Here is a 19,827-nt window from a genome sequence, read left to right as displayed (position 1 = left end):
ATTGAAAATTATTAAATCTAGCCAAAACGAAAAAAACGAAAAAGAAATTAAAAATGAAAATGTTATCATTACACACGTTCGTTTAAAATTTTGTTCATGTGATAAATATGACGCATTTTATATTTTACCATCCATAAAATTGACTGTATGGTTGGTTGATTTGTTGGTTGAATGGTATTGTTTGTTTCTATAAAATTCCATTTCGTATGCTGACCTTCATAATTGATAATTTAAAAGTAGAAGCTACGACGTTATTCCTTGTTATGATGTTCATACACACACACACACACATTCATTGTCATTATCGAAAAAAAAATTTTTTTTTTCTGTTTCGAATTTTTGATAAAATTTGTTGCAAATTTGTTTATTTTATTTTGTATTTTCTTTTTTTTTTTTTAATTTCAAATTCAAATTTTGGCCATCATGATTCATTTGCATTTATTTTTTTTGCAAACAGATCTAATAACCAAAACAAAACAAAACAAAAAAATTTTTTTCGTTCGAAAATGATGAGGATCGTATTTCGTTGAAGATATACTCTCCAAGTTTACCATGAATCAAATCATCATCATCATCGCTATTATTCTTATCACATACACACTATAATGTTGGTTGATGATATGAAGAAAAAGAAAATTCAAACATTTCAAATTTATTTATTTTTTTTCATTTGATTTTTTTTTCTGGCGGTTTGAATATAGACAAAACACAGAAAACCAGACCATACAAATCTGCATATATATATATTGTGTGTATTTGTGTTTGATTTAAACAAGAAAAAAAAATTTCAAATGGACATCAACCCGAAACAAAAACAAAAAACACAACCATCATCAAAATAGGATGTGTGATGAATGAAGGGGAATGGACAACAACAAACAAACAAACAAACAAACAAATACATTTTAATATATAATGATGAATTGGATTTGTTTTGAAAAAAAAAGAATTTTTCTTCTCGCTCTGGAAATTGCATTTTTTTTTGTTCATCGGTGCCATTCATAGAGAACGAACGGAAAAGAAGTAATGAATCGTAAATGTTGTTGTTCGATTGTGGGTTTGTGTTTGTGAGTCTTTTCGAATTTTTTTTTTATTTATTCATCCAGCTATTTTTGCTACAAGAAAAAAAATCAAATCATCATTATATCCTTGAAAAGTTGAAATTTTATATTTTTTTTCGCTGTGTTTCTAATTATAATCATCTTGATTGATGAAAGAAAAAAAAAGTAGAAAGGAAATGGTCATAGTCAGTTAGTGTTTATATGTTTATTGAGATATACTAACTAATTTTATTTTTATGACTTGAATATATATTTTTTTCTACTTTTAAGAACCAAGAAAATTTATTCATTTTTTTTATTTGTTTCCAATTTAAGTAAGACACAACGAGTTAATGACGATGATGACCAGATGACATATTATTATGTAGTTTGAATGAATAAGAGGAAAAAAGGATTGTCATGGTGATGTTGATGATAATGATGATGATGATGATAATGATGAATGACAACGTTTGACCAACAGAAACGTTTGTTTTCAATTAAGATTTTTTTTTGCACCAGTCCTTTTTTTTGATTGGAGGCTAGAAAATGTTCTTTACCGAATCGAATTGAGAGTATAACATAGATGACAAATAAAAAATGAGTTTGTCATTATGAATATTGCAGTTTGTTTTTTTGTTTTGTTTTTGTTTTGGAAGGAAATGCATTGATTTTGAATTTTCTTCAAATATTTCACGCTTGAGCTTGTTATTGATCAAGATTGCAGGTAAACATTATGGATGGACTAGATTTTTTTTTTTTTTTTTTGCAAAATCTTCAAGCAAGATCGACCGACATTTTTTTCAGATATTCTTCAGGTAACATTGATGCTGATTCATTATCAAGAATCCAATATAGTTCACCTTTTTTCGGTACAACCATACCACCGGGAAGTAATTTACCATCGACAACAATATCCTATAAATTGTGACAAAACAAAAAAATGAACAGGAATAAGGATTTCGTACATAAATGAAGTTCAAATTTAAATTTTTTGTTTATGAAAATTTCAAATTTTTATCAGAAAAAAATGTTACCTTGACTACTTGAGCTTTGGCAGCTCCGGCAACAAAAAATACACAATATTTTGCATTGTTCAGAACTGGTAATGTCATTGTGACACGATTTGGTGGAGGCTATTCTCGCATTCGAATGAATGAGAAAAGAAAAAAAAGATTGCATATGTTAGTCATTCGAATAAAATAGCTATACATAACAATGAATGAAATAAAAAAAAAATTTAGACCTACTTTTGGTGAATCGCCAACATATGCAATCCATCGTTTTGTTTCCTAGAAATTTTTTTTTTGTCAGTTTCGTGAAATGAAATGAAATGAAAAAACAATTGCGATTACAAAATATGACATACATCACAGTGTAACTTACTTTCAACAATGGATGATTTGGAAACAATGAACAAGTATGGCCATCTGGACCCATACCAAGAAATAGTAGATCAAAACGTGGAAAATCAATTTCCGTTTTACGTGAAAAAATTTGTTTCATTTTTGAAAGATAATCATTGGCTGCAGCCCATGAATTTAAACTTGGATCAATTGTAATGAATTGATTCAAACTAATTTCAGATATTTTCGGTACAACAATCGAACGATAAGCACCAAATGTACTTTCAGGATCGCTAAACGAAACAAGACGTTCATCACAGAAAAAGAAACGCCATTTTTTCCATTCAGTATTGATTGTTGGTAAAACTTCGGCTAATATGGCCGGTAAACTACCACCAGAAAGACCAACAGTAAAATAATGTCCATCATGATCATCAACAGCTTTTTGAACCACTTTACGAAATTCTTCTTTTGATTCTTGTAATGAATCACATTTTAATATATTAATAATATTAGCCATTATTGTAATAATAAAATGATATAATGATGATTTGTAAACAGAATTCGTTGTTCTGAACTTGAACAAAGTCCTCGAATATATCTTTATATTAGAATATATACTTCTTATTTAAAAAACACTTGAAGACAAACAAATCATTTGAATGATAAATGCGAGCCACCAATGGAAAAACAAAATACAACACACACAAGTACATTATGAGCGTCTATTACAACAAAAGTTTGATTTTTCAGTAGCAATAGAATTTTCTCATATATACAACAATTCTGTGTGTCTTGATAAATGTTCTATACAATAAAACATGAATATTCTATTCATGTTTCCAGAGCAACATACTAAGATAATTTACCGGGATAATTTTGAAAAAATTGACGTTTTTTTACAGACGATAAAAAATGAAAATAGTTTAAATTTATTAATTATTACTGTGGCCAAGAATTATTGTCTAAATCTTATTGTTGATTGATTCACACCAAGACAACAATAGAAAATGCAATGCGTCGTTTCAAAACACGAATCGTTACCTTATTGTTCGTCTGTTCCATCATAACCGTTTCAATGTTATTCTATTTTATGCTCATTTTCGATGACAAAAAGGTATTCTACATCTCTATTTTTGGCTTAATAGTCTTTTTTTAAATTTTAAAATTTCATTTTTTGTCATTGTTATATAGTTGGCAAACAATTTAATCAATACATCTCGTTCTGTGATTGTTGTTGGATTTGCTGAACTTCGTAAAGAGAATCTTACATTATGTGAAACATATGAGAAAAAAGCTAAACTTAAATTGATTCAAATGTTCGAGGATGGAATGTCTGCTGTTGGCCATGATAATAATGGCGATGATGATGAAAATGTGAATGAGAATTACCTTGAAAATTTTGTCGAATCGTTAAAATCAGATTCACAACCTGAACGAAAAGATTCGAGTAGTAGTACAGCAGTAAAACTTAAGGATAAAGAATTGAAAAAAATCTGGTCGACAGCTAAAAAATGGGTTCGTGCCCGTCAAATCATTCCAGAAAAAGCGCCGGAATTATCATCGATAATCGAAGCATTACAACATTCAAAAATAATCAAAAGTGATGTTAGTAGAAAAGGTACTCAATTGAAATTGCTGTTGACATTAGAAGGTGGCCAACAAGCATTGTTCAAACCTCGACGTTATCCACGTGATTACATCACTGATGATATTTATGCTGGAGCAGATCGTCATAATGGCGAAATTGTTGCATTCCATTTGTCACGAATTTTGAACCAAAGATATGCACCGATTGTTGCATCACGAATAATAAACGTAGCACAGGAAATCAAACCTGTAGCATCTCCATCATTATTGGCTACGTTTGTGCCACAAAAAACGAAAACAAATCAAACCCTTGAATGTTTCTACGGAGAATGTTATTATTGTAACGAATATGAACTATTGTGTCCAGATGAATCTACAGGAACACTCGAAGGTTCCATCATTCTAATGTTGCCAAATCAATATCAATTACAAAAATTACGACATCCATGGCAACGTACCTACAAGAAAAATCTTAAAGCTCAATGGGAAATGGATTCACATTATTGTTTATCCGTGCTCAAATCGAATTCATTACGACCACGTGTGTTGGATTTTGTTGACACTGCCATTTTTGATTATCTTATCGGTAATGCTGATCGACATCATTATGAAGTGTTTAAACATGTTTCAAATAGTGCTCTTTTATTAATTGGTAAGTTCTTTTTAGTTTGTTTAATTGATGAAATAATCACGATTATTATATTCAACTATTGTAGATAATGGAAAAAGTTTTGGTGATCCAGCACATGATGAAACGACTATCATTTTTCCATTACTACAATGTTGTGTGATTCGTAACCAAACTTATCAACATTTACGTCGATTTGCATTCACAACATCTAGTCAATTTAATCTATCAGCCATTATACGACAATTACTTTCAAATGATCAATTGTGGCCATTGCTTACCGATCGCCATCTACAGGCTTTAGATCGAAGATTACGAATGATTATGGCCTCTATTGAATTATGTTTCGACACATATCAAAAGAATTATGTTCTCAAAAATTAATAATAATTATTATTATAATTAATTAATTTATTTATATATAATTAAATGGGCACTGTGTAACAATAATCAATCGTCATCACCATCATTATTGATCTCAAATTAAAAAAAATAAGGACATTTACGATCATAAAAAATAAGGACATTTACGATTTGGAACTTTACGTTCTGAATCCGGTACAGCATTGAATATTTTCGGTTCTTTTTGGTTTGAGTGTTGAAATTCCAAAATGGCTGCCACATTAGCACAACGATAACAATAATTTGGTGCTGACCAAACTGTGATTAATTTGTTATCAAAATGAAATTTAAAACCCTCCTGGACCAGTTGATGAGCTCGACAAATTAGATTCAAGTTATTGATATGCATAAACTAATAGGAATCGAAAAAAAAATCAAAAAATAAATAGAATAAATTCATTGATCGTTTGGTTATCAGCTAATTACCTCATGTGTAACTTTTGGACCGAATAACCAACCAGCACCTCTTGGACTGATAGCAAATGTATCAACTTCTTCCGGATCAGACCAGACAAGATCACAGAATGGACCAGTACAGGGAATCTCCTGATTTCGATCAATTGTTCGAATCTGATCAATCATGTTGATATCGGGTGATAGACCACCATGGACACATAATACTTCATTATCAATTATCTGAGAAACAATTATCAAATGAAAAATGAAACCAAACTTTTGTGAGATGAGCTTACCGCAGCAACATTTAGCAAATCAAATACATTGCAGCAATATTTCCATGCATTTGAATTGCCATATTTGAGTAAACATTCATCGTAGAATCCATAAATCTGTGTAATCTGACGGCTTTCATGATTACCACGAACTAATGTAATACGATCTGGATATTTGGCTTTCAATGTTAATAATCGAGTGAAAGTTTCAAGACTATAATGGCCACGATCAACAAAATCTCCCATAAAAATATAATTAGTTTCAGGAACATGGCCGCCAGTTTCGAATAATTTTTCCAGATCATAAAATTGTCCATGAATATCACCACAAACAGTGACCGGACAGGAAACCGGTTGTACATTGGATTCTTCCATCAGGATATCCGAGACAATTTCACAGAGTTTCTAAAATAAATTGAAAACAACAATTAAAAATTAAACCAATGGGAGAAATAAAATGAGAAAAAAAACCTTTAGATCATTTTCTGGCAAATATTTGCATTGTTTCGTAATCTCGATCCATTGATCCAAATCGGTAAGTTGCATGTTGATATTGAATGATGATAGAATACAATGATGTTTTAAAAAACTCGAAAGAATGATAATAAAAACAAATTAAATCAGATTGAAAGAAAGAATGCAATTATCATCTCATTTGATTCATTGATTTTCTCAAAAAAAAATCACATCGCGATTTAGATGTTTCATTATAAGCTGTTCATATACAACGAATTTTAAAATCATGTGTGAGCAACGAAATTTTTTTTTTAATTGATTTCCATTGTTGAATTCAACTTATTGATCAAAAAAAATAGATAAATTTTTAATTGTACATGAAAAATGGCATCAACTTCTAATATGAAACAATTAACATCATCTATACCGAAATATGGTGAACGAAAAAATTGGATTCCTCGTTGTGATGCTGATTATGGTGGTGGTGGTGCTTATCCAGAGATTCATGTTGCACAATATCCATTGGATATGGGCCGAAAACCGTCAAAGAAAAGTAATGCATTGCCTGTTCAATATGATGCTGAAGGAAATATTAAATATGATGCTATATTAAGACAATCATCTGATCGAAATAAAATAATCTACAGTAAATTACAAGATTTACTTCCAAGTGAAGTTTTGAATCCAGAAGAGCTAACCAAACCAGATGAAGAAGAGGTGAATAAAACAACAGAAGCAACCAAAGCAGCATTAGAGAAATTAATCAATAGTAAAATATCAGCCGCATTACCTGTACGACATGCGGAAAAAGCTCAAGAAGCTCAATACATTCGTTATACTCCATCACAACCGGGCGAAGGTCATAATTCAGGAGCCGAACAACGGATCATTCGAATTGTCGATGTTCAACGTGATCCACTTGAACCGCCACGGTTTAAAATTAACAAAAAAATTCCTCAAGCTCCACCGTCACCTCCACCACCTGTAATGCATAGTCCAACTAGGAAATTAACTGTCAAAGAACAACAAGAATGGCGTATCCCACCATGTATATCGAATTGGAAAAATGCACGTGGTTATACAATACCATTGGATAAACGTTTAGCTGCGGATGGTCGTGGACTTCAACAGGTTCATATTAATGAAAATTTTGCTAAACTTTCCGAAGCATTGTATATTGCTGATCGAACAGCTAGAGAAGCAGTTGAATCACGTTCCCAGATGGAACGTAAAATGGCACAGAAAGAAAAAGAAAAGAAAGAAGAAAGTCTTAGGCAATTGGCACAGAAAGCTCGAGAGGAACGTGCCGGTATACGATCAACAGCTCCAGATAATAGTAGTGATGAAGATGATGAAGTCAGAGAAAGAAATCAAATTCGACAAGAACGACAAAAAGAGCGACAACGAGAAAAGAATTTAATGCGTGCTGCACCGGAACGACGGTCGAAATTAGAACGTCAACGTGAACGTGATATAAGTGAACAAGTTGCCTTAGGCATGGCTAATCCAAGAATGAATGCCAACGAAGTTCAATTTGATCAACGATTATTCAATCAGGCAAAAGGCCTGGGAACTGGATTTGGTGATGATGAAGATTATAGTGTTTATGATAAACCATGGCGATCAGCACAAGAAATGAAACAGAATATTTATAGACCATCGAAAAAGAATGATAATGAAGTATATGATGATGAATTAGAACAGCTAGCAAGGAATCGTTTCGTTCCGGATAAAGAATTTTCCGGTGCTGATCGTTCTACTAAACGTGATGGACCAATACAGTTTGAGAAACCCGAAGATGATGATCCATTTGGTTTGGATAAATTTTTAACCGAAGTAAAAAAAGCCAGTAAACGACCCGAAGCATCATCGGCCACATATGAAAATAGAAGTTCTTATAAAAAACGAAAAGATTGAATGATCCAATTATCAATTATCATCGACCAAGTATGTATTAGTTTTCATAAAATGCATGAGAAAAATTTATTCAATCATCATCATCATCATAAATTATCATAGATTATGTACATGTGTTGATTTCATTTTTTCGTTTTTCCAATAATAATTTTTTACCATAATATAATAAATTATCTTGCCATTTTTGTTGTCGTGATTCTTTGGTTCCTTCGAGTAACTGTTAATTGATTTACAAGTCATTTTTAATTGAATTTTTTTTCAAATGATTCAATTGAACTTACCTTTGGTGCGAGCAATATTCGAGGATTTTCACGCCATGAATTCATATCTCTTGGTAATGGAATATCCGATAAATTTATATTTAAATTCAAACTACTTGATGATTGACATGTTTTACTGTTTTCCGATCGATTACTAATGAATTGTTTCGGTTTGAATGGATCATAATTGATTTCATCGATTTTATTCATCATTTTTATTTGTTCTTCGATCGGTATGAATACTTTATTTGTTGTTGTTGTTTTTCCGTCTTCGATTCACGTATCTGATCTTTGATTGTTTTCTTTAGTTTTTCCGAAGCATGTTTATTCGTATCGAAAGATGATGACAAAGATCTGGTTGAACTACTACTATGCGAAGATGATTTAACATGTGAAGATGATCGATCATATCGATTGGTATCTGGTGATTTTGATCTTGATCGCCGATAATGATGTGATGATGATGATGATGAAAAATATCGTTTCGAAGATTTGCCCATAATGATTTTTCTAATTAAGATTTTAGAAAAATAAAAACAAAATTTTTCCAAAGTAAAAAAAAAAATTTACAATGGGTTTTAAATAATGTTCGTGACTATAAAAACAGTATACACACACGCCGGTCACAATCGAAATGGTGATGATGATTTGAGCAGCTGCCAAAAAAAAAAATACATTGTAAAAATTGATTGTTCATCATTGCATCTGAATTTTTGTGGTTTTTTTTAATAATTAATTTGATTACACCGCGAAATATTATTGACATACATCTGTATACAAGAAACGAGATAACATAATGGCATCACATACTGTTCTCAAAGAACAATTACTAGAAATGGGATTCGAAGAAAATCTTATGTAAGTATTAATGGAAATTTTAAATTTTCGAAATTTGATCAATTTTTATCCGTAGCAATGGAGCGTTAAAATTATTGAAAGAAAATGCAACATTAGAATCTGTAATTGAATCCATCGATAACGGAACAGCTGAAGAAGCATCGAAAACATTGACCGAAGAAGATCTGAAACCGGAATCAAAAGATGCAAAGAATGAAGATAAATCACCGGCAGAAATTGAAGAAAAAAAGAAAGCATATGCCGAAAAAATTAAACAAAGAAGAGCTGAAATTGAAGAAAAAGAAAAAGAAGCTGAACGATTAAAAGAATTACAACGTCGTCGTGATGGAAAAGATATTGGAAAAGTTCGTGAAGAATTAGAACGTAAACAACAGGAAAATTATATTGAAAGTTTAAAACGTGAAAAAGATGAAGAAAAAGCGGCTAGAGATAAAATTCTCAAACAAATTGAACTTGATAAAGCTGAACGTCGAGCCAGAGCACAAGGTATTGTTAGTGGGGAAAAGCCTTCAACAGCTGCCGTCATAACGCCTTCCAAACCAAGTATTGTATCTTCAGCTTCCAAAACAGGTAAAACTAAATTGGCCATTCGATTATTGGACGGTACTCAAATTGTCGAAGAATTCGATGATAAAGAAGTACTTTCAGCCGTTCGTGCTTATATTGTAACTCAAAAGAATATCGATTTTAACATAACATTCACAATGCCCCTTCGGCCGCCATTCAATGAAGAAGATATGACTAAATCTTTGTTTGTACTTGGACTTTCTCCAAACGCTCGTTTACAAGTGATTAAACGTTGATGATCATCATCTTATACTTTTTTAATTAAGATTTTTATTAAAAAAAAACAAAGTTGATCACCAATGTCCGGATCTATTTTTTACTGTTGTTTCAATAAAATCCAAATGATTAGCATAAAGTTTTGCGTTTCGATCGATGTCCATCCATCGAACATTTCGAGCATCATCACCAGCTTTTAATGATAACGTATTGAGTATGTTTCCTTGATCATCATGGAAATTGACGGCTACCGTTTCGATCCATGCATTGTCAGTATTACGTGGATCATTTACATAACCTTTAAAAATTGTCTGCCCATGGGTGAAGAAATTTTTCAATTTATCATTCATTTTATCACGTTCGGATGATGATAATTCCAAGGAATTAAGACTTTCTTCAAAAAATTCTCTTTTCAATGTTTCAGGTACTGTTTCACCTGGATCAACCATTCCCTGTGAATCGAAGCATTTGAACTATTTGATTATTTAATCAAAAACGGATATAATACAAACCCCTGGAATGGCCCATTCAAGAACATCTTTTCTTTGAATGGCAACAAATTGCATGATCGGTTTATCACTTAAATTATGTTTGATAATTTTGTTTGTATCATCACGTTTCCACCTAGAAATTCATGTTGGATGATTTTTTTTAAAATTTATGACTTGTCAACAAACCTGGTTACAATTGGATCGGCAGCATGATTCGGTCCCCATCGTCCAAGAAGACCTCGCATCATAACACCTGTTCTACCGGTAGGATTTAAAGGAAAACCATCTTTGTCAATGGAATATTTGCCCAAATGACTTTGACGATCAATTTTGTCATCTAATTGATTCCATTTTGGATGAAAATTTACATCTTTAATATCTGGATCGGCCCATGGTTTATGACCAAAATCTATAAACACAGGCACTGGTTGATAATCTTTCCATTCGATATGCCAATCTTTTAGTTTTACTGGGACTGAAAATCTTTCGATAACTTCTTTACCTGTACGATAAAATTTAAAATCTAATGACCATAAACCGATCAAAATAATAGGAATGTTATAAATAAAAATGATCGAAATTTGAAACATCTTACTTGTCATTTTGGATGAGAAAAATTAAATTTACGTACTTTGTGAATTTTTTAAATCATATGTTTACTCCCAATTTTTCATCAAGTTTACTGAAAAAGTTGACGACTGTTCAAATTGCATAATCATCTTTTCATCCACATAAGACAAAAAAACATTGGAATTTTTGTGTTTTATATAATTACCAGCCCGGTTTCGCGCCTGCCCCATAACGGTCAATATAGCTTTGGCGGCTGCGCCGCCCCCCCTGCTTGGTATCCAGCCAAAGGTTGTCCTTGACGGCCAATAAAACCCGCAGGGGTGGCGGCTGCGCCGCCCCCCCCTGCTTGGTATCCAGCCAAAGGTTTCGATCCTTGACGGTCAATATAACTGGATACCCGCATATCCAGCCAAAGGTGTCAATTTTAACGACGGTGGATTTTTATGCAAAGGGTCAGCCATCAATATCGGATACCGTTGAAAAAATTGCGTACACCGAACAGCATAATTATTATTGCTAATCGATAAGTTGAAGAAATACGATATTTTTGGTATAGATACTGTGGTCGTTGTTGATATTTTCCTCAATTTCCTGAACAAAAATCTTCAGATTATTAGGATTTTTGCAGCGGCAAAAAGCCACATAAATCATTCCATGTTGCAATACTGGTGTAGGAAGGTACACACTTATTTTTTCGAAAGATTGCCCTTAAAACATTAATTAATTGTAAGAGCAAAAGCCAATACGACAGGCAATCGTCCACGCACCAAATTGAATGGTAGCTTAGGATCTCGATCGTTTTGCTGCAAAATGAATCATAGCCTCCGTGTCAATATTCGAGCTTCAATGCTGCGTCTATTTACAAATAAACGCGTGCCATTGAGCAAACCACTCTGTGGTTCAATATTGCGGATGAACATTATAATCGATCCAATGTTTAATCCAAGTTAGTGTCTATAGATCCTATAGGATAACCATGTGGGTTCATCGCATGAAGACACTCAACATTGAATCTTAAATGCTCTTTTCTTTATTTTAAATGAAAAAAGTTATCAGGTATTTTAGGTATAATCAGGTTAAATAACCGAAATAACTTACCAAACGATGAGTAGATCATAGATCACGGGAACAAAAACAGAAAAAATCATTCCAATGAATGCAGTCTTCAGGCAAGATTTCATCATCAAATACACACTCACACAGACACACAAAATGAAAATCACGTGTGACACATGTATTATCACAATAATCAATTCGAAAAATTCGAATTCGAACTCTTTCTATGTTCTATTGAATGACTGCACCATCTATTGGATGCAAAAGCTGCAGCAACGTGTGCTGAGCTAGAACAATGAAAAAAAGCTTTGTCAAAGCAACATACCACAGAATGCGTTTCTTTGGAAGCGACTTCTACTTCTGAGCTGGACGAACTGTTCAGCGGCATTCAAAAGTTTTCCCGCATGCTCAGACACACACACACAACATACACTGAGTAGCTCATACTGAATAGTTATGTTTGTACTGAAAATAAGCAAGAATGGCCGGCTCAGCTTCGCCGCATCAAATGCCAAGTTAATACACAGTGCCAGTACACAGTGCAAGCACTTGGCGAGTGTAAAAGTTGCAGTTACTCACAAACGTTAGCCTCTTAAAGAGTAGATTAATCTTTTTGTGCCCAACAAACTCCAGCTAGCATACGAACAAATAATAATAATATGAAGAAAAAGGTTGGTCAGATTTTCAATTTAATTTTGATCCATTTAAAATATTAAAATTGATATATAATATATAATTATCAAAGGTTTTATTGATGGGCAAAAGTGGCTCAGGAAAAACCAGTATGCGATCAATAATTTTTGCCAATTATATTGCCCGTGATACACGACGATTAGGTGCTACAAGTAAGTTTCAAACAATTAATTAACAATTCATCATGGACAAACATTATTTTTTTATTTTAGTTGATGTCGAACATTCACATGTTCGATTTCTAGGCAATCTGGTACTCAATATTTGGGATTGTGGTGGTCAAGAAGCATTCATGGAAAATTATTTTGCATCACAACGAGAGGTAAATAATCAAAAAAAAATCTGCTGAAAAAAAGTTAAATTTATTTCCTTTCTCTTGATAATGATGATGGAAGAATATTTTCAAAAATGTTGAAGTTTTAATCTACTTATTCGACGTGGAATCAAGAGAAATTGAAAAAGATGTTCGATACTATCAAAATTGTTTAGAAGGAATAATGGAATATTCACATAATACCAAAGTATTCTGTTTAATTCATAAAATGGATCTTATACCTGATGATCAACGTGATATTGTAATTGTCATTTATTTTGTGAATTATTATAATCTAAAATCTTTATCATTTTGTTCATGAATAGATATTCAAAGATCGAGAAATTTATCTGAAAAAAATGTCCCAGCCACTTGAATGTATTTGTTTTCGAACTTCAATCTGGGATGAAACATTGTATCAAGCTTGGTCCGCTATCGTTTATTCATTAGTGCCAAATGTTGAAGATCTTGAAAATCAATTACGAATTTTTGCGAATATAATCGAAGCTGATGAAGTATTATTGTTTGAAAGGGCTACATTTTTGGTTATTTGTTATTGTGAACGACAACGTCATGCTGATATAAATGTAAGTTTTTTTATCTATCAAACAAAATTTATTGATTGAAAAAATTAATTCGTATAGCGATTTGAAAAAGTTTCAAACATAATCAAACAATTTAAATTAAGCTGCAGTAAATCTACCGCACAATTTCAATCTATGGAGGTGAAAAATTCTAAATTTTCTGCATTCATCGATGAATTTACACCAAATACATATGTGATGGTCATTATGTCGGATCCATCGATTCGTGAGTATTTCATTCTTTTTTTTTTTTTTTTGTTCCAAATCAATAATCATAAATCATTTGATTGATTGAATAGCATCAGAAGCAACATTGACCAATATTAAAAATTCACGAAAACATTTTGAAAAATTGGAAGGCGTCAAACATTTATCATCACAATCGACAAGCACTACTTATAGTAATCATTGAATAATAATCTAGTCACATTGGATGGACTAAACCTTAAAAATCTGACATATATGATGATATATTTATTTGTTATTATTATTATTATTATTATACCAACTTTTATCTATCCACAATATTTTTGAAACAACAAACAAGCAATGTTTCCAAAAATTTTGAATTATTATGTAATGATGATGATAATTATTTGATAGATGATTAATTATTTTTTTTTTCTAATTATTTTCAATATTCAATTTCGTTATATTATTATATTATATTATATGATTTCCACTTATAACAAAGAAAAAAAAATTGATTTACATTTTCATTCATTTATTCGATGATTGATTATACCATATGTGATGATGATATTTGGAGAATAAATTTTTTTCTTTGAATAAAAAGTAATTAAATAAATGAAAATATTAATTTCCGTGAATCATGATGATCATAATGATGATGATGATAACGATGAGAAAGAAAACAACCACCATATATGGGCGTGTGTGTGTGTGTGTGTGTGTCGATAGGGGTTCCAAACAATGGAAACCAAAAATATTTTTTTTTTGTTTTTTTAAATGAAATATGAAAATTAATTCCATTTTTCTTTTGTTTTGTTACTACAAACAATTTTCGCTTTGATGCACAAATGCAAAAATGAATAAATGAATGAATCCTTTCGACGTTCAAATATTAACAGTATACATTAACTATTTTGATCGCTATTAAACTGGGTACAATACACATTCGAATTTTGTTTCTTTTTTTGTTCTGTTTGATTCGTAAAGAAAAACCAACCAAACATGAATCAATGAACAATATTTGGCTAATTGTCTTGATAAACATAGAGTGTGTGTTTGTGTGTGTGTGTGTGTGAAAGAGAGAGAGAAAGTAAATTAAGTCATTCCATAAAATATCATTAGTTTATATCATTCTTTGGTAGTAAATAATAATAATCATCATAATAATAAAAATGTTTGTTTTTGTTTTGTTTTGTAAATTCATGATGTGTTTTCAGAAAAAAAAACAACAACAACAACAACAACAAACAACCAACAAAAGCAAAACACAAAATACAAGCGTAAATCATATTAATTTTTCTTCTTTTTTTTGTAAAAAAAAAACTATTATCAACATCAAGTTGATCATTATCATCATCATCATCATCATAATTTTCATGTACATTTTCCCAATATATACGATGATGATCACCATAAACAACAACAAAATCATTATTGCCAATTGATGCATGTATGGCTATCATTATCGTTATTATCATTGGTGATGTTGCTATATACACACACACACACAAAGAGAGAGAGAAAAAACACACTTTAAGCTCGAACGAATCTGTCCATATGAAACTTTTTAAACATTTAGAATTCTGATTCAAGAGAAATCATTTAAAGGTTGAGTTTTTTTTCTATCATCATCTTACCAGTTTTGTAAACACCCGAGATGTTCACTTTTTTTTATATTTGTGTGTTTGCCGCATCTATGATTCCATTCTAATGAATCCATTATCAACAACAACAACAACAACAACATCCATTAGATGTATTTTGAAGCTATATTTGTGATTCATGATGACAATGTCATCTATAAAGCATCCAAAAAAACCCTGGATTTCTATATGGTGAAATTCATGGAGGGGGGCGGATTCCATGATTCGTGAATGATGGGTGAAAATGACGACAATATTGTTGTACGGACGATTATGAATTGTCATTTGAAACACTTCAACATTAACTTCATTGTTGTTGTATGTATGTATGTATGTATCGGATGACAACAAAAATGATAAGATGATGATGATCAACATTGGCCATGATAATGTTGATGCAATGATGATGTTACCATCAGCCAATTTTTATTTTCTTGTAAGAAATGAAAAAATAACTTTTTCCTGTCCAAATTGGCTTTCGGGTATGGATGGTATAGATGTATAAGGTTCATCGAAATTTTTTTTTTCAAAACATCATCATCAGTAAATGAATTTCACTTTGGACACCGATCTGAAACGATATTGTTTTTTTTCGTCAAATTCATTCATTCATTCATTCATCGGACATTTACAGAAATTTTATTAGAATGACACAATTTACGCTCAAGTGGTTTGGGTTAATTTTTTTTTTTTGTTCTTTGACGATTTGCAATTGTTGTTTTTGTTGGCCTTTAAGTGGCATGGTCGAAAATAAAAATAAAAAACCATTTCTTATTGGTATCATCATCATGATCATCACTCTCTTTCTCTCTCTCTCTCTCTCTCTCTACAAGTGAGAAAAAAGTTTTTATAATGGACGAATTTTTTTTTGTGTTGAAAAATAAAATTTAAAAAAAAAAAAAATAAAATCTTTACACACAGAATCGAAGAGAGTAAATGATTTAGATTTGCTATTTACTTTATAATAATAACAATCATACCATTTTTCCATTATTCCATTCATATTTTTTTCCCCCATCAATGGATGATGATGATGTTTAAATTTTGATTGATAACTTCGGCTCGAATGAACTTTGAACAACAACATTATCGGTTGAGTACCCACCGTCATCCTTACTAAAAAGAACATTTTATCGACAAATTTTATAAAATTGAATTCAATATTATTGTCATCGAATGAATGAATTCAATTCAATTCAATTCAATTCGATCAACATGAAACGACATTATTTTTTTTTTTGCCGTCAACGGCAAAAAAAAGATTCAATTTGAATGATTCCACAAACACGCAGATACACACACACACAATGTCAAATGGTAATATTTATTTAAAGAGTGCGAATCCACAGAATGCAAAAAAAAAACATAAAGCCCATGACCATGTGTGTCACAACACTAAACAACCGATGATGAATTATTATATTGGTCTTAATTTAATTTATTAATTTGAAACATTTGCAAAATTGGCTGATGATTATTCTGTTGATTAACATTCTCATCAATAATCAAAAAAAAAAAAAAAAAAAAATTACCTTAAAAAATCCATCTCGAAGGGTAGAATGAAAACATGTTTTTTATTCTGGTTACACACACTCACACAAACAACATTTTGGCAATCCAATCAGCATAAATTGAATCACAATGATTTTAATATGAATAGTATGTGTGTGTGTGTGTAATATTTATATTATTCAAATATTTACCCAACAATTCATTCATATAAAAATTTCAATGATGAATAATGAATTCAAACATTGATGATGATGATGATGAATTGGGATTGAATATAAAAAGAAGAAATTTCTTATTATTTACACAATTCATAATTGACCAAAAACGAAAACAACAACAAGAATATACTGTGTTATTATTATTATGTAACTAACCAATACATTTTTTACTTTTTCTCTCTCTCTCTTCCTTTTCCGTAGTTTGTTTGTTTGTTTGTTTATTTGTTTCTAAGACCTCCAATGCGGTAACACAGAAATGTTTTTTCTCTCTCGAAAAAGAGAATGTAAAAAAAGTAAAAGTGCATCATGTGCATATTAAACAGCATCATCTCATTCATTCCGGGGTGTATGTACGTGTTGTTGTTGTTGTTGTTGTTATTATTGTTGAATTCTATCATGCGAAATAAATAATAAATAAATAAATAATAAAAATGAACAAACACTATCGATCATTACTACATTTGATGTCATCAACGTGTACACGTTGTACGGTAAATGATTGTATTGATTGTATAAATAGATATTGAAATTGTTTACACACACACACAAAACAAAACAAACCAAGAATTGAATCATACCCAAAGACGCCACACAATTGATTATTATTTGGTTATGGAATTTGTTTTTTTTTTGTTGTTGTTTAACCATGGATAACCTTAATTGAATGATATCGATGTATGGATGGTGTATGGTGTACCGCGTGAATTGTTTATGTTATTTTTTTCAATTCTCAAAGTCTTGAATGATTATCCAATGTTCATTGTATGTATGGTGAGGATTTTTTTTTATTATAAGGGGAAAATGGAGTTAAATTAATCTTTCTTTTTAGAAATAGAAATAAATTTAAGTAACAAAAATTGCCGATGGCCATTTTAATTTGGTTTGTTTCATCATCATCACACACACATAACATAACATCACATCACATTCATTAAATTGTTTGGCAAACAATTTTCGATTTCGATTTGAATTGTTTTTTTTTTGAATTGTTCGGTGTTTTGAAATAATTGAACAAAGAAAGAAATTTATTCCTTTTTCAATTTCGTATAACACGATTGAACTGAACATTGGTATATTCTGTTTGATTTTTCTCCGCGCGCGCAAAAAAAAAATTATAAAATTAAATTCCATCATCATGGTAGTTGATTGTTTGATTTGTAATTTTTTTTTCGATGAAAAAAAAATTTATTCAATCAACCCATCCGGTGGTTATTATGTAAAATGAAAAGAAAAACGGGCCAACTAATCAACTATAGTTTAGAGAGAAAAAAAAAGCTAAAACTTTGTTCGTTACAAGTAAATGTTTTTTTTTTACTAGCCTGTTAAATGTGATAATTGATTATATTGCTTATCATCATCATCATCATCATCATTGGACACATTAACGGGTTACATTATCACAATTCATTTTTTATTCATTTTCATTGTAGTCTGTATGGATAAAAAAAAATTTTTGATTCATAAATCTAGATATGAATGCTTTAAATGGAATCTACATATTAAATAAAATACATGAACAAGAGAATGAATTCAGTTATTCATTATTGTGAACAACTCTTTCTTTTTTTTTGTCAATTTTTCTGTCTCTTTTTCCACAATTCTCAACTACAACAACAACAACAACAACAATGGCTTGATGATCATCCATTCTTTCTCTCTCTCTCTGCTAATGTTTGTAATGTGAATTAATTAAATCATCATCATCATCATCATCATAAACGGTGCACACATATCACACTTGATGCAAATTAAAAGATGCTTTTAGCTAGATTACAACTATTACAATTTGCAATAGATATATTTCGGTAATGCATGTAAAGAAACAAAAAAAAATTTCTTTTTTTTCCCCCATTTCTTTTCAACGTTCCATTTGAAAAGAAGCAAAATGAAGTGAAAATGGAAACTTTTTTCTATCTTGTCAATGCTTCTGCAGAATATATTTGTGTCTATAACGAACCTAAATGAAAATGAAATAAGGTCAATTTGATTGAAAAAAATCTTTCATCATCATCATTATCAATGATAATGATCCATGATCACTTTCAATATATATATTTTGTCATCACCATCATAATGGTTATAATAGTTGTCACCAATGCATTATTGCCTTTACACCAAATAATCATGGATCATTTGTTTGATTCTGAAAATGTATTCTTTGAAAACGGTGGAAAAAATGAAAAATATATCATTTGAACACATTTAAGGTAAAAGTAATACGTCAATATTTTTTTTCTGTTATTCGATTCTGTTCCACAATCAAATATAAATTTTTTTCAATCGAAACACCCGCACACACAAACAATAATGTGTTTCGATTTGAATTCAATCATCAATGAATGGCGAAAGAGAAAAAAAACATTCAGCTTAGTGATCCATGATGATGATGATGATGATCTATGAATCGATAACAATTTTAGTGCCAATATTTGATTGAATAACAATTGAAATTTCAAATCACAAATTTCAAGGATCCAAGTTTTGTTTAAATTCATTTCATTTTGTCTTTTTTTTTTTTTTTTTTTTTGGTAATTTTAACCAGAAAAAATGTCATCAACAACTTGAACCAGTATTCTTGGTTGTTTTTTTAAAACATCAGCATTG

General features: G+C 30.8%; 8 protein-coding genes across 9 annotated transcripts; 4 read left to right on the top strand and 4 right to left on the bottom strand.

Moving 5' to 3' along the window:
* Nucleotides 1-640: 640 nt before the first annotated feature.
* On the bottom strand, nt 641-3,112 carry Pgls (6-phosphogluconolactonase). Of its 2 annotated transcripts, XR_012832159.1 has the most exons (5): nt 2,427-3,112; nt 2,291-2,332; nt 2,078-2,176; nt 1,285-1,958; nt 641-1,202 (listed from the first exon to the last, which is right to left on the bottom strand). XR_012832159.1 is itself a non-coding variant. In XM_047062073.2 (4 exons), the coding sequence occupies exons 1-4, from the start codon at nt 2,904-2,906 to the stop codon at nt 1,818-1,820; spliced, it is 762 nt and encodes a 253-aa protein (XP_046918029.1). In that variant the 5' UTR covers nt 2,907-3,112; the 3' UTR covers nt 1,252-1,817. The 2 variants fall into 2 exon arrangements, 1 of the variants encoding a protein (XP_046918029.1); XM_047062073.2 differs by lacking the exon at nt 641-1,202 and having other exon boundaries at nt 1,252-1,958.
* Nucleotides 3,113-3,170: 58 nt separating this feature from the next.
* On the top strand, nt 3,171-5,122 carry LOC124498325 (glycosaminoglycan xylosylkinase). The gene is made up of 3 exons (XM_047062067.2): nt 3,171-3,503; nt 3,581-4,628; nt 4,693-5,122. Exons 1-3 carry the CDS (start codon nt 3,402-3,404, stop codon nt 4,986-4,988), a joined length of 1,446 nt encoding a protein of 481 aa, XP_046918023.2. The 5' UTR covers nt 3,171-3,401; the 3' UTR covers nt 4,989-5,122.
* On the bottom strand, nt 4,997-6,550 carry PpV (Protein phosphatase V). Its single transcript, XM_047062069.2, has 4 exons — nt 6,149-6,550; nt 5,699-6,082; nt 5,433-5,642; nt 4,997-5,358 (listed from the first exon to the last, which is right to left on the bottom strand). Exons 1-4 carry the CDS (start codon nt 6,221-6,223, stop codon nt 5,113-5,115), a joined length of 915 nt encoding a protein of 304 aa, XP_046918025.1. The 5' UTR covers nt 6,224-6,550; the 3' UTR covers nt 4,997-5,112.
* Nucleotides 6,518-8,246, top strand: Bx42 (Puff-specific protein Bx42). Its single transcript, XM_047062066.2, has one exon. The coding sequence runs from the start codon at nt 6,518-6,520 to the stop codon at nt 8,048-8,050; it is 1,533 nt and encodes a 510-aa protein (XP_046918022.1). The 3' UTR covers nt 8,051-8,246.
* On the bottom strand, nt 8,086-8,909 carry LOC124498329 (uncharacterized). The gene is given in 3 exon segments (XM_047062070.2): nt 8,086-8,267; nt 8,332-8,577; nt 8,580-8,909. Coding segments are annotated over 3 exon segments (591 nt in total). The 5' UTR covers nt 8,811-8,909; the 3' UTR covers nt 8,086-8,153.
* A 33-nt stretch (nt 8,910-8,942) lies between these two features.
* LOC124498331 (UBX domain-containing protein 1) lies at nt 8,943-10,035 on the top strand. Its single transcript, XM_047062072.2, has 2 exons — nt 8,943-9,168; nt 9,224-10,035. Exons 1-2 carry the CDS (start codon nt 9,107-9,109, stop codon nt 9,969-9,971), a joined length of 810 nt encoding a protein of 269 aa, XP_046918028.1. The 5' UTR covers nt 8,943-9,106; the 3' UTR covers nt 9,972-10,035.
* On the bottom strand, nt 9,981-11,155 carry LOC124498330 (ADP-ribose pyrophosphatase, mitochondrial). Its single transcript, XM_047062071.2, has 4 exons — nt 11,038-11,155; nt 10,629-10,965; nt 10,464-10,575; nt 9,981-10,403 (listed from the first exon to the last, which is right to left on the bottom strand). The coding sequence occupies exons 1-4, from the start codon at nt 11,042-11,044 to the stop codon at nt 10,029-10,031; spliced, it is 831 nt and encodes a 276-aa protein (XP_046918027.2). The 5' UTR covers nt 11,045-11,155; the 3' UTR covers nt 9,981-10,028.
* Nucleotides 11,144-14,151, top strand: LOC124498326 (ras-related GTP-binding protein A). Its single transcript, XM_047062068.2, has 8 exons — nt 11,144-11,216; nt 12,673-12,739; nt 12,814-12,913; nt 12,974-13,083; nt 13,157-13,336; nt 13,401-13,661; nt 13,719-13,884; nt 13,958-14,151. The coding sequence occupies exons 2-8, from the start codon at nt 12,728-12,730 to the stop codon at nt 14,068-14,070; spliced, it is 942 nt and encodes a 313-aa protein (XP_046918024.1). The 5' UTR covers nt 11,144-11,216; nt 12,673-12,727; the 3' UTR covers nt 14,071-14,151.
* Nucleotides 14,152-19,827: the final 5,676 nt, after the last annotated feature.

Source organism: Dermatophagoides farinae, chromosome 3, assembly GCF_024713945.1.
Source record: "Dermatophagoides farinae isolate YC_2012a chromosome 3, ASM2471394v1, whole genome shotgun sequence".
Classification (NCBI taxonomy): Eukaryota; Metazoa; Arthropoda; class Arachnida; order Sarcoptiformes; family Pyroglyphidae; genus Dermatophagoides; species Dermatophagoides farinae.
The sequence above is the reverse complement of the archived record's forward strand: the minus strand, read 5'-3'. Positions and strand labels throughout refer to the sequence as shown.

Coding starts and splice junctions, on each gene's coding strand:
- LOC124498331 (XM_047062072.2), top strand. CDS start 9,107: ATGGCATCACATACTGTTCTCAAAGAACAATTACTAGAAATGGGATTC. Junction 9,169..9,223: donor GGATTCGAAGAAAATCTTAT/GTAAGTATTAAT, acceptor TTTTATCCGTAG/CAATGGAGCGTTAAAATTAT.
- LOC124498330 (XM_047062071.2), bottom strand. Junction 10,576..10,628: donor GCCGATCCAATTGTAACCAG/GTTTGTTGACAA, acceptor ATGAATTTCTAG/GTGGAAACGTGATGATACAA. Junction 10,404..10,463: donor TTGAATGGGCCATTCCAGGG/GTTTGTATTATA, acceptor TTCGATTCACAG/GGAATGGTTGATCCAGGTGA.
- LOC124498325 (XM_047062067.2), top strand. CDS start 3,402: ATGCGTCGTTTCAAAACACGAATCGTTACCTTATTGTTCGTCTGTTCC. Junction 3,504..3,580: donor TCATTTTCGATGACAAAAAG/GTATTCTACATC, acceptor ATTGTTATATAG/TTGGCAAACAATTTAATCAA. Junction 4,629..4,692: donor TAGTGCTCTTTTATTAATTG/GTAAGTTCTTTT, acceptor CAACTATTGTAG/ATAATGGAAAAAGTTTTGGT.
- Pgls (XM_047062073.2), bottom strand. CDS start 2,906: ATGGCTAATATTATTAATATATTAAAATGTGATTCATTACAAGAATCA. Junction 2,177..2,290: donor ATGTTGGCGATTCACCAAAA/GTAGGTCTAAAT, acceptor ATGCGAGAATAG/CCTCCACCAAATCGTGTCAC. Junction 1,959..2,077: donor CCAAAGCTCAAGTAGTCAAG/GTAACATTTTTT, acceptor CACAATTTATAG/GATATTGTTGTCGATGGTAA.
- PpV (XM_047062069.2), bottom strand. CDS start 6,223: ATGCAACTTACCGATTTGGATCAATGGATCGAGATTACGAAACAATGC. Junction 6,083..6,148: donor TGCCAGAAAATGATCTAAAG/GTTTTTTTTCTC, acceptor AATTTATTTTAG/AAACTCTGTGAAATTGTCTC. Junction 5,359..5,432: donor GTCCAAAAGTTACACATGAG/GTAATTAGCTGA, acceptor GATTCCTATTAG/TTTATGCATATCAATAACTT.
- Bx42 (XM_047062066.2), top strand. CDS start 6,518: ATGGCATCAACTTCTAATATGAAACAATTAACATCATCTATACCGAAA.
- LOC124498326 (XM_047062068.2), top strand. Junction 13,662..13,718: donor AACGTCATGCTGATATAAAT/GTAAGTTTTTTT, acceptor TAATTCGTATAG/CGATTTGAAAAAGTTTCAAA. Junction 13,885..13,957: donor TATGTCGGATCCATCGATTC/GTGAGTATTTCA, acceptor TTGATTGAATAG/CATCAGAAGCAACATTGACC.